The following is a 12,308-nucleotide window of genomic DNA, read 5'->3' as shown; positions in this document are numbered from 1 at the left end:
TTCAGTTATCGTTGAAACAACGGTTTTTCGATGACAAAGTCTGAGCTATGTCTGGACCAATCCATCGACTTGTTATGGGCCGCATTAGATGTTGGGGGAGAGGGGATCTCTGAGGGGCTGTTTGAATATTTGGCTTGTTCAAAGGCCCCAACCACACAGAGAAACCAGTAGTTTATGGCAATCTCGATATCAATTTAAGGGATAGATTCATGACAATCCCTTTTCACAAACCGAGAGAAATATCATCATCTACTCCAGCTAGATGAAATCCCACAGGCCGGCAACACGCAAATAACCCACACTACTTGCCAACAGTCTCCCAATCAATCCACCTAACATCCCCAAAAACACCATCTGCGTTCTGGAACACCTTCCTCGGCTCGCTATACGGCTCAAACCCATTCTTCCCCAGCACAGTGGTCACACCACCATCCACCCGCCCCGTCGCATTGAATCCCGGCCCATACACTTGATACTCCGCCATCAACGTAACATTATTCTCATACCGTGCCACGCCCGACACAACCCAGTCAATATACCCGCTAGCCTCGATACTGCCGTCCTCAAATGTGCGCGCGAAGATCGACCGGTGCTGCGAGTTCCAAGGCCGGCCGAGCGCGCAGGCGCCTTTGATGCTCGGGGCGACGGAGGAGTTTGCGGCGCGCACACTGCTATCTACGATGTAGACGCCGTATTTGTTGGGGAAGGTGGTGTTTGTGCCCTTCCAGGCTGTTACGCCGCCTCCGCAGCCGCGGAGGAGGACGTCTGAGGATTGGATCCAGGCTGTGCCGAAGCCGTAGAGAAAGTCGGTTTGGCCGGCTAGGATGGATTTGTAGAAGTAGGCATTGCCGAGTTTTCCTACGTAGACCTGGAGGGGATGGATGTTAGATATGTCTCAGCTCATGTCAGGTCAGGTTGGGTTGGGTTGGGTTGGGTTGGGACAGGTTGTGCGTTCTCTTGATAGAGGGCTTGCACCCTGACCGAGGTCCGTCCACTTCCTGCGGTGGTATGGTACGTACCGTGTCCTGGTAGGAGTAAAAGCCGCAGTAATAGAAGCCACCATTCGCGCGGCTAAAGCTCAACGCATGCGCCGGCCCATCACTATACTCAGCCCACGTATTTGTGAAATCGATGTTATACGCGCGGAAATCTTTGTTGCCGAACGGCGTATCATCCGGCACCGCATAGCCTGTCGTACCCGAACCAGTCAGGCTCGCATCCAGCGTCGGCGACACGATCAGCACGCTTGAGAACACGTTATCCACGCTCTGCCCGGTACTGTCCTTGTTCGCCGCCGCCCAGGTGATAGTCACCTGGTTTTGAGCCGCGTCCGTAGACGCATGGGTCTGGCCGAGGAGGGTGATTGGCCCGGCGCGGGTGACGTTCAATTGCTCCTTGTACGTGCCGGCGAGGATGAGGATGGTCTGGGTGGAGTTGTCATTGGGCAAGGAGTCGATGGCAGCCTGGACAGTTGTGAAGTCTGCGCGCTTGTCGGAGGCCGACACCTTGATTGTCCCGGCGGGGCAGTGCATGCCTGATGTCTGGCATTGTTGACGGGAGACGTGCGTCAACGCTGCGCTGTGGACGCTGGCTGCTTGCCACAGCAGCGCGAGGAGGGTGCAAATGTATAGACGGAGCATGGCGGGCCGTGGGTGCCACTGGCAGAGGGTGGTCATAGGCCCCGAGGAGGTATGGGTCGTCCTTTTATACGCTTCCAACCTCTTTCAAGCCATTGCTCCTCGCCAATGGCGTGGGAAGTGGCATCACGGGCACAGACGGAAAATTTCCAGGCGCATACTGCTTCAGACGAGGCTATACTCGAGATGGGAAAGAGGTCCGCGTGTAGACTGGTATTGTTCTTCATGCTCCCCGCAGAAGTTTCAGGAAGCTGGGGCCCCGGCGAACCTTGGCTTGGCCCGCATGGTGGAAAATCTCGCCGGGGAAGCGTTGAAGGAGATTGCGGGACGGAAAATTGGGCTTCCACCTGTCAGAGAGCGGGTGTGGAAGACTAGCGAGTGGTTAAGTTGCAAGGGTTTGGTTGGGGTAGGACATGACAATTGGTAAAGGTGAAGACTAGTCGTTGACCAAGTTCTAGACAAGTTCCAGTTGCGGTGACCAGAGAGAGGGTGGAATCGGAGACAAGATAGTTTACTCTTTACAATGCACAGTAATGATTAGAAGAATCCCTTGATGACTTGACTAAGTACCACTATTAACGACATACATACACGGAGAGAAGGAAAACTTGAGATCTATGAACTCGAAAGCAAACAGAAATCAAGGGGTAAATGGAACACAAAAGTCTATAATACGGGGTGAAAAGGGGAAGAAAAAAAAGACAAGGGAGCCGGCCTTTTTTTTTTTCCACGGTATGCATGTCCAAAGGTGGTCGAGCAAAAACAGACAGAATTTGCGTGGTAGGATATAGCAAGGGGCAAGAAGGGAAGGTAAGAGGGAATAGAAATAAGGAAAAATTATTGACCTCGGACCAGGAGCGAGTCAGGAAAGATTAACCGCAGACAAAACGGGTAAAAGGCGCTGGCGCACACGTTTACTCATCCTCGTCATCAACCTCAGCGCGAGCACCGAGGGTGTAGCGGGTCTTGCCATCGCGATCGGTCTCGAGCTCAACAGCCAGCTTGGACAGGTGGGCGATCATGTTCTCGATCTTGGTGTCGGCCTTGGAGCGGGTCTTGCGGCCAAGGTTGTCCAGAGCGGGGATGATGGTGAGGATGTAGTACACGACAGCGATGATGACAGTGACACCAATGGAGTAGGCCCAGATGACAACAACAGTGACGATGTCGACATGGCTGTTGGGGGAGAAGTAGGCAGAGTCATGGGGGTGGGTCTGCTCGGGGTGGCCGCCGGACAACCAGCCGAACAGGCAGAACAGAGTAGCCAGGACATCGACGACGAAGATGGCAATAACCAGCTGCCACGAGGGCCAGGTCTTACCGCCACGGGTAACAAAGATGAGCCAGTTCTCGGTCAGGGCAATCTCAAGGAAGAGAATCTCCTGGGGAGAGCCCCAGTTCTGGATGATACCACCGTTGGACAGGAACATGGAGGCACGGATGATCCAGGTGGCGGCAGCCAGAAGGACACCGAGGACGACGGAGATGACCCAAATCTTGGGGAGCTGCCACTCGACGGGGCGAGCCTCGAAATGAGCGTTGTCATAGGCGACGGCAATAGTGGCAAGATCAGCGAACAGGGCAATGAAGACAATCAGCTCGGAGCGGACGGTCTCGTCGATGATGATCATAGAGGTAACCAGGTAGATCTCGAGGTGCAGGCAGAGGGCGATACGGTACTGGATGTAGGCCTTCATACGCTGGAAGATCTGACGGGCCAGCTTGATGGCATCGACGATGGTGGACAGACCGGGGGCAAGGAAGACGATATCGGCAGCAGCCTGGGCAGCCTCAGTAGAGCCCTCGACAGCAATACCACAGTCAGCCTTCTTCAGGGAGGGAGCATCGTTAACACCGTCACCAGTCATGGCAGTCAAGTGACCACGCTGCTGGAGCATCTCGACGACCTGGTACTTGTGCTCGGGGAAGACCTCAGCGAAACCATCAGCCTTCTCAACGAGGTCGTGCTGGGCAGAGCCAGCGAGACCGCCGTGGATCAGACGCTCCGAGTCGTAAACCTTGGTGCCGAGAGCAAGCATCTTGCAGGTCTCCTTGGCGATAGCGATGGCGTCACCAGTAAGCATCTTGACGGACAGACCGAGAACCTGGGCCTCAGCGATGGTGTGGGCAGTGTCCTCACGGGGGGATCGAACATGGGGTACATGCCCAGAAGCTGCCAGGGCTCGCCCTCCTTCTGGACGGCAACACCGAGGGAACGGAAACCACGGCGAGCGAACTCGGTAGCCTTGTCACGGTAGAGCTGGGCCTCCTCCTGGGAGCACTCAGACATGTTCAGGATAGCCTTGGGGGCACCCTTGGCGCAGATGTAGCGGACACCGTCGCAAGTGCAGACAGTGGTAATACGCTTGGAGACGGGGTCGAAAGGAGAGTACTTCTCGGTAACCCAGTTGCGGGCGAGAATTTCACGGGCCTTGGGGTAACGGCGCAGAGTAAGGATCGTGACCTTGTCAATGGGATCAAGGTTCTTGACGTTGTGAGACGAGGCGATAGCAGCGACAGCCATCATCCAGTTGACATCAACACCCTCAGCGACGTAGGGCTCTCGGATGGAGAGCTGGTTGGCAGTGAGGGTACCAGTCTTGTCAGAGCAGAGGATGTCGACACCGGCAAGGGACTCAATGGCAGTGAGCTTCTGGACAATAGCCTTCTGCTCGGCGAGGTAGGCGGCACCGACAGCGAGGGTAGTGGTGGTAACGACGGGCAGACCGACGGGGACACCGATAATGAGCAGAATCAGGGTGTAGTGGAGCAGGTTGTTGTCGGAGCCCTCAGGGGTAGCGATCTTCAGGTGACGGAAGAAACCACCAATCCAGGCAGCGAGAATCCAGAACATGACGAGAACGAGCAGAGAGGTACCGATGTTGTCCATGACAGCCTTGAAGTGACCAGTGTCCTTGGCACCCTGCACGAGAGCAGCAGTCTTACCAACGAAGGACTGGCGGGCAGTAGCAGTGACGATACCGTAGGCCTTGCCGCGCTTGCAACCGGTGGTGTAGTAGCAGACGTCGGCCATGTACTTGTCGACAGCGAGAGACTCACCAGTGATGGCGGACTGGTCACAAGCAATCAGGGAGACACCCTGGTGGAGCTCGCGGGAGTCCTCATCATCCTCGTCGTCCTTCTCCTTGAGGGTGTCGTCGTTGGCGGTAAGGAGGTACTCCTTGTAGGTCTCGAACATCTCGGGCTTAGAGTAGTCGCAGATCAGGCGGACATCAGCAGGGATGACATGGCCCTCCTCGACAATGACAATGTCACCAGCAACCAGCTCGCGAGCCAGGATCTCCTCCTCCTGACCGTTGCGAACAACAATAGCACGCATAGCAATATCACCCTTGAGCGAAGCAACGACATCGGCGGCCTGCTTCTCCTGGTACCAACCGACCAGGGCGTTGAGGAGCAGAATACCACAGATGACACCCAGATCGATCCAGTCACGCAGACCAGCAGCGAGGAGGACAGCAAGTTCCATAACTGTAGACGAGTAACAAGACGCGTTAGAAAAGCCATTGACGCGTCCCATGCCCATTGGGAGAGCCGATTGAGGGTTTCTGGTTCACTCACCATAGAGAATAGGACCACGGAAGTAACCAATGAACTGAACGAAGATGTTGACCTTCTCAGTAGTGAGCTCGTTCCAGCCGCACTTCTTGCGGCGGGGCTCGATGTCGGAGGAGCTCAGACCAGAGCGCAGGTCGGTCTCGAGCCACTCGTCGGGGCACTGCCAGCCCTCCTGGACGCTGTCGCCCTTCTTGCCAAAGAACTTCCACCAGGGGCGCTTCTCCTCCTTGGCGCTGAGAGCAGCGGCGCTGGAAGTCGAACCACGACGGCCATCGCGGGCAGTCGAGATGTAACGGTTCAGGGCCGAGTACTCATCGAGATTGCCATCGTTGACGTCGCCGGCCTCACGGTGACGGTCGCCGTTCTCGACGTCGGGAGCATAGGAGATCCTCCGCTCCGCCATTGTTGCTGCTGCTTCGGCTCACAAAGCCTTCGGAACCCAACGATATGAGCAGTTGCAAACACACCAACACACAATGGCAGGGATGGCGCGAGTCGGAATAATCCTATGGAATAACAAAAGGGAAAAAGAGGGAAGGAATCGACGGTGGGTGAGAGGAGGTGGACTACTTTATAATACGGGGGGGGGTCAAGGCGAAAAGCGAGTGAGAGGACGGGGAGTGGGTGAGTGTGGATAATGAGCCAGCGTGTGTGAGGGAAATAAAATAAAAAAGGGAATTAAAAAATTTTTACATGGAAAAAATAATGAAATAAAATAACGAAAAATGAAATATTGGTATTTTGGGAAGAAGTTACTTTACTTGTAATTGGGTGGATACAATATCTTGGGGGGAAGATGGGGGGGGGAGAGATGGGGAGTCCGTGTTTGTCGCGATGATGGTATAAACTGGGATGCGACTGGGGCGGGTCGCTTGGTTACTGGGTGCGAGGTACCTGGTTGCTGGGGACAAACATGTAACTAGGGTAGCCCCACTTGCTGTATATGTACTTCCTGTTCATTTCCTTTTTTGGGGCCTTGTCCTCTATTCCCCCTTGCCCTCTAGCCAAGGCCGCCCCTCGAACTTAGTAGAATTGCTAGTAGGAGATGGTAACTGCATCTTCTGTATATCCTCTCTGCTGTCTCCCTCCATTGACTGCTCATCCAACGGGGCAGCCACGAGTAGCTGGGGCAGGCTCAGGGAGGACTGGCTGAGAGCAGCCACTGAGACCGGCGTGACATCTCATTGGTGCCATGGGGTGGGGGCAATGCCCAATCCGGAATAATCAATACACACATATCACTCCCAATACCAGGTAATACACAAATCCCAAAAAGGGAACGAAAAAGAGCGCGAAAAGAAAAAAAAAAAAAAACTCTTCTCGCCCCGTCCATCCTTCCCATCCTCCTACGACCGGCACTGGTCTGCCGAGTGGCACTCCACCTCTGAATCGGTACGGTCGGTACACACGGCTTGCCTGTTGGTACTGCGTGATACAGAGCAATTCCTGGCCTTACCGAGTGCGGTGCCCCAGCTGCTCTCAGCTTGACTATGCGCGATTTTCCCAGGGTAATTTCCATCCTTACTGCCCCGAGACCAAGACGACCAGAGCAAACTAGAGGCATTGGCACTGCTACAGTACTGCAATTGGGCCCAGCAATCACAGCAGAATCGTTTCGCCCGTAACTCCGTACAGTATGTATGCCTTGTTTGTCTTGTTGTGATATCTTGACGAGTTATGCGACACGGAGAATTTGCGAAGAATTCAAAACAGCCAGATCGCCAGATCCCGAACCCCAAGAAGAAATTGAATGAGAGCCTATCGCCCTTGCAGGAGCATCTTGCTATTTTGGCAGCGAGCTAGCCCTAGAGTAGCCTCTTCTCCACGCTACCACACGAGTCGCCATATACGCTGCTTTGTGCCCCTGGTATGCCATACCGCACCCGGATATGGAACAGGACCAAGTTGGGGAACTACAAGAACTGGAGCAGAAGAGAAGAGAACCAAATGTGACGGCATCGAAGATCCATTGTGACCATCGTAGCCGCTCGACCCAACCCCAAAGCATCCTATACATCGTCGCAAGGGGCACCGCAAGCAGCCAAGACCATTCAGATATGTATGCCAATGCTGAGGCATTCACTGCTCGCCCGCGTCTCGGGTGCCCTGAAATCCCGAATACCGTTCTGTACTCGGTGGTTTCGCGGTGTTATAGATTACCATTATGTCACTGGCCTGACTGACTGATTGCTGCTGTTATCGACACGCCCCGGGGGGTCTTACCACCACCGCCCTCGCGCAAGCTGCCTCGTATCTCACCAACCGTGGACGATCGTTGCACTCCACGCCAGCGAGGGACGCCAACGACGGCCCAAGGTCGGTCCCCAAAAGCGCCATTTAATTCAGCGTCCCTGACTGGCTGATGCGACCGTCAAGGTCTCCGCCCGCTAAGTCCGCCTAGTCTCGAAGGACCGGGCATGCACCGAATCAGAGACGCCCGGCGTGCCCGCGATGATTTCATCGCCTGTGCGGATCGGCAGCAACTGGCTCGCTTTCTGCGTGCTAGTCTATTTGTCGCCCTCAGGATCCGACTGCCCATGGCCCTTTCCGGTTGGGGCTGGCCGTGCCATACTAGAGGGACTAAGCTGGCTAGTTGGCTATCTGGCAAGGTAGACCGGGGCATGGTCGGCTGGTGATTTGTGACACCATCGTGATACACGGATAATCGGCCCCAGCTCCTATTTGAGATGGTCATCTTGAGGTGATGGAAGTTGGCCGAGGTGTTGGCATACTTCCGAAGAACAGAAAGGAAAGTGGCTGGGACATATCGCGAAGTCACGGTCCCCGTGGTCCGGAGATGCCAGAATAGAAGTGCCCCCAGTGTACAACACGCAAACGAACTCTCTCTTCCAACTCATGCCGATCGCCGGACGCGCTGTATGACCAGCCAAACCGGCCAGCAGGGACTTATCCCCGCTCGACCTCTCCCTCGTGCAAGGAATCCGTGGTATACATTTTACAGTGTACCTCTTGTCTCCTCCAGACTAGCCCCCGAAATACCCCCAGACAGCGCGGGATCCTCGAATGCAGGCATGGGGAACGTTCGATCGCTCCTCAAGCTTCCTGCCATCCTGCATGCGCGACGATTGGCCCGTCCACCGATCCCGCATGGCCAGCTCAACTCAAAACCACGCCACTAGCAACAGGTATCCTGGACGAACACACCCATGCACCCCGGGTTTGTTCCCGACCTCGAGTCAGATAGGCATTGTGCACGAGCCGCCAAGCGAGGGAAAGGAGTCAACAGGCAGGTAGGATCAAGTAGACGTCGTCAACGGCTTCCGGAGCCCATCACTACAACCTACTCCGTACGTCCTGCCTGAGAGTTTCGGCCATCCACGGTCGATGTATATACTCCGTATATACCCTCTCGCTTTCGTGTAGAAACACCCAATGAAAGCATCCCCTCCCATCACCATCAACTACTGCAGACAGTCGTCGTACGTACGTCGATCGCTCGGGCTACCCGAGTTGGCATGCCCCGGCGCTTTCCGCGGCTGACGTGCCATGCCAGCAATGGAGCCAATTGTGGCCACTCGATCAATAATTGAAACCGCGAAAGGGGCGCGTTCACCCGACGCCAAAAATGAGGGAAACCCAGCGAGCAGTCCAGACCGTGGGAGACCAGCTCCCTGTTATCTGTCATCTCCCTGCTACCAGGAATCTGTATACTCACCTCGAACAGCGGACGACCCCCCTCCTAGCCCTAACTCCCAAATCCCTACAGGCCAAGCAATGGATATGATAGACATACAGCACTACTCGGTGCCGACGCAAGCAATTCAATCCATCCTCCAATCTATTCCAGTATCCCTAGGACCCAGTGCCATCCCGTTTCGGGAACACACCCGCCCCCTCCCCCCGCCCCAAACCCAATCCCAAACCCAATAAGAATCCCCAAACCCCCATCCTTAATCTCCCTCTTCCAGTGACAGATGCGAGACGAGGTAGCTAGTTTACAGTAGCTCCTAGAAATGTGGGCCAAATCAAATGCGGCTGGGCGAGACCAGAGACTAGTCAACGCGGGAAGAGCCCTACCGACCGTAGTAGGGGCATTTCCTGCCCGTACTGCGTCAGTAGGCGTGGTAGTCTCCCGCGCTTCGGCCCCCGGCGGCCCCGTGCGAGGTATTTTCTCAATTGAGTTGCGATCATTTCCGGGGGATGCTCGCCGTTATACGCGGGCTATCGCTGCCCACGTCAGCCAATCATTCGAGCATTTTATCGTAGGGGATATACAAAGAAGGGGGAGCGGGAAGCGCTACGACCAGTTTCCGATCTCGTCGTGAGAGCGGACTCCTTTTGTACGCTGTGGGGAATACTGAGTGATGAATGGTTAGGGAATTTGGTCTCAAGAGTGTCTCATTATGCCCTTGGGTCTGCAAATAAGACATTTTGCGGTGAAGGCAACGCGGGCCCTCCGCATCGTGGATACCCCGAGGTGCACCACGGAAGTGGGGAGCGAGCTCCTGGGAGCTGGCGGTTCTATCTTCAGTAGCTAATCGTCACGAAAGCAACGCAAAATATACGGAGTTCAGAGGGTAATCCTAAATTTGTGCGGTACATGCTCTGTACCCTAGACACAATAACCCTATTGTGTACATAATGTCATTGTGCCAATTGGCAGTCGTTGAAAGAAAAACCCTACGAGTGGATGCAGAAAATGAATCTCGAGGCGTACCCCACGCGCCCGACCCATGAGACGACTGTGGACGCGGTTCCACACGGCAGGACGGACGTGTTGGGAGTATATTAGAAGTTTACTTATCGTGGCATATAATCTGATTGGTGTTATTGCGATCTGCGGCGAATGCGACAAAGTCTCTTTCCAGTACCGGGCGGATATATATCGTGCGGAGGAGGGAACAATGCGACCGTGGCGCGAAGCGTGCCAGGGATCAGAACAGCCGAACAGCCCTGTGAGACCCCGATCGGGACGAAGAGGGGGGGGGATCTTCCTACGGGAGGAGACGGTTACGATTCAACTGTAAGGTTTAGGAACACGGCGGAAGGAAATATCTCGGCCTCGTTCTTTACGCCTCAGCGGCGGCGATAGCGACGGCCCTCCCACCGCTCCGTGGGACCTATATCCTGTCCGATCCGTGCCGTCACCCCTCACGTGGAAGGACCCCCCAAGCAGGGACATTCCGACCAAGATGAGAGGACAGAGCGCCAAGGTTGGAGGGTTGGTGTCATTCAGCCCTTGGGGCGATCGCGCCGCTGATGTCGACCGTGATGTGTGATGTGATGTGTAGCGCTGGGCTGGGGAAAACCGGCAAGCCACCCCGCCAGCACGGGTAACATCCAGCACGGGCAACATGCACCAGAATGAAAATGCCTCAAAGTTTTAACCTCCTCCAGACGCCTCCCAAGACCGTCTGCACCGCGAGTGGACGGAATGGACGGGCGACGCCTGCCGGGCCCGAACTGGGCTTGGGGGTGGTGGGTTGCCACGCCGAGTTTGACACGACAAAATCCCATCACTGGCCCAGTAGGGCCAGTGCCCTGCCGTGCCCTATACAGTCCTGGTTGGAGACCCGTTGCCACCCGCGACCAAAGACCAAACGAGAAGACCCGTAGCCTCACTGGTGACTCGGTCGAGTGGTCGCGATATTACCACTCACGGCCCGAGCAGCCTGGAGGCCGCTCATCCCCCAGTGGGGACTCCAGGACTCCGTGGGGGCTCTGCGGCGCTTTGCCCACTGTTCGCGACTCCGTCCTTTCCGTCAGTTCACCGGCGCCGAATGTGCCCTAGGACTGGGCCTGGTGGAGCCAAGCTGCTGTGCGTGCACGCAAGTACCAGAGCTCGGTTGTTCTCGAGGTTTTCTAGAAGCCTTCTCCTCGGGGGCAGTTCCATGGGTGAGCTGCAGGAGGCTTAACTTTTTCCTGGTCCTCCGGCGCGTTGTGATTTGGCGGTGGCCGGCTCGGTGGACTCGGGAATCGGCATCCACGTCTCTGTTCCTCTGGCTTCCGTCGAGCATCCTGCCTCAAATTGGGTGAGGGACGTGCTCGAGATAAGAAGTGAAACTCTCACGTCATGGGCCGCTTATCGCGCCGTTTTCGCCGCGCGCTGCTGCGCTGAGTTGGTTAGTAGCCGTCGTACCGCAAAGGGTGCGACTATGCCCGTGCTGGATGTGCTTCCCAAAGAGGCTCGATAAAATACCAAATACCCCCAAACTGTAACTTACCGCTGACTAGTGTTCTGTCACGACCGAACGGAAAGGAAGCAAATGCCCGTTCGGGCGAAGAGCGGAGGATGGCCCATTGGCCAATCACCAGGCAATAGGAGTGCTGACTCAGCTCGCATCTGCCGTGGTTCCCGTTTCGCGCCGGGAGAAACAGGCACAGCGAAGGGCAGCTGCTTGCGCGCACAGTACGGAGTACAGCTTGGACATTATCCACCACCAGGCTAGCGACAAAAGCTTCAATAGAGCTGACCCCATCAGTCGGCAAAGTCAATTGACCTCAATTACCGCCGAAAACCCACCAGCGCCCCCTATTAGCCCCCCCGAAAACCATCTCGAGCTGTCTGGCGGTGCTGGCCACTACTCCGGACACTGTACTCCGTATTTCCCCAAGAACTAGGGTCGACACCATCGCTCTTGGCTTCCACCGCGCAGCCGTGTACCTACGTTAGCGGGAAGGGGAAGTGCCCTGATCCCAGCAATCAGACGCCCCAATTGCGGTCAGGAATGGGTCCGACCCATCTGAATCAAACCCTCACCGGTGGGCCAGAGGAGCATCGTGAAGGGGCGCCCCACCAGACGATCGCCCTGCCAAATCGTAGCTTGGCTGACGCGAGCTCTCCCCGTCGGCCTCCAGTCCGAGGCCTGCTTGGCTTGCCGACCCTTCCCCTTTGGGAATCATGAGGCATTTTTGATGGGCGTGCCGCCGTGCAGATGGCCAAGTCTGATATGGACGCCACGATAGGGATATGTTGTTCATCGTGGCGACAGACGGGCACATACAACCTAACGGGCGTTTTTCGCCCTCTCGCTCTTTTTCCTCGCCAGGAGAATATGCCGCAGAAAAGGCGCGACCATTGACAGGAAGGCTTGAAGACCACACCAGATCGACTCGACGGGCCTGCATACC

The 12,308-nt window shown here is 55.9% G+C and overlaps 3 protein-coding genes across 3 annotated transcripts; 1 reads left to right on the top strand and 2 right to left on the bottom strand.

Moving 5' to 3' along the window:
* Positions 1–301: 301 nt before the first annotated feature.
* Positions 302–1,640, bottom strand: N7482_009528 (putative pectin methylesterase; the record flags this gene model as incomplete). Its single annotated transcript, XM_056691652.1, has 2 exons — positions 302–868; positions 1,020–1,640. The coding sequence occupies 2 exons, from the start codon at positions 1,638–1,640 to the stop codon at positions 302–304; spliced, it is 1,188 nt and encodes a 395-aa protein (XP_056539358.1).
* A 911-nt stretch (positions 1,641–2,551) lies between these two features.
* Positions 2,552–5,619, bottom strand: N7482_009527 (Plasma membrane ATPase; the record flags this gene model as incomplete). Its single annotated transcript, XM_056691651.1, has 3 exons — positions 2,552–3,772; positions 3,838–5,129; positions 5,220–5,619. 3 exons carry the CDS (start codon positions 5,617–5,619, stop codon positions 2,552–2,554), a joined length of 2,913 nt encoding a protein of 970 aa, XP_056539357.1.
* A 4,291-nt stretch (positions 5,620–9,910) lies between these two features.
* Positions 9,911–10,968, top strand: N7482_009526 (uncharacterized protein; the record flags this gene model as incomplete). Its single annotated transcript, XM_056691650.1, has 4 exons — positions 9,911–10,200; positions 10,258–10,398; positions 10,469–10,510; positions 10,575–10,968. 4 exons carry the CDS (start codon positions 9,911–9,913, stop codon positions 10,966–10,968), a joined length of 867 nt encoding a protein of 288 aa, XP_056539356.1.
* Between the last annotated feature and the right edge of the window lie 1,340 nt (positions 10,969–12,308).

This window comes from Penicillium canariense (assembly GCF_028826845.1).
Source record: "Penicillium canariense strain IBT 26290 chromosome Unknown utg000007l_segment0_segment0, whole genome shotgun sequence".
NCBI lineage: Eukaryota > Fungi > Ascomycota > Eurotiomycetes > Eurotiales > Aspergillaceae > Penicillium > Penicillium canariense.
Note: the sequence above shows the minus strand (reverse complement) of the source record. Positions and strands in the feature narration are given on the sequence as shown.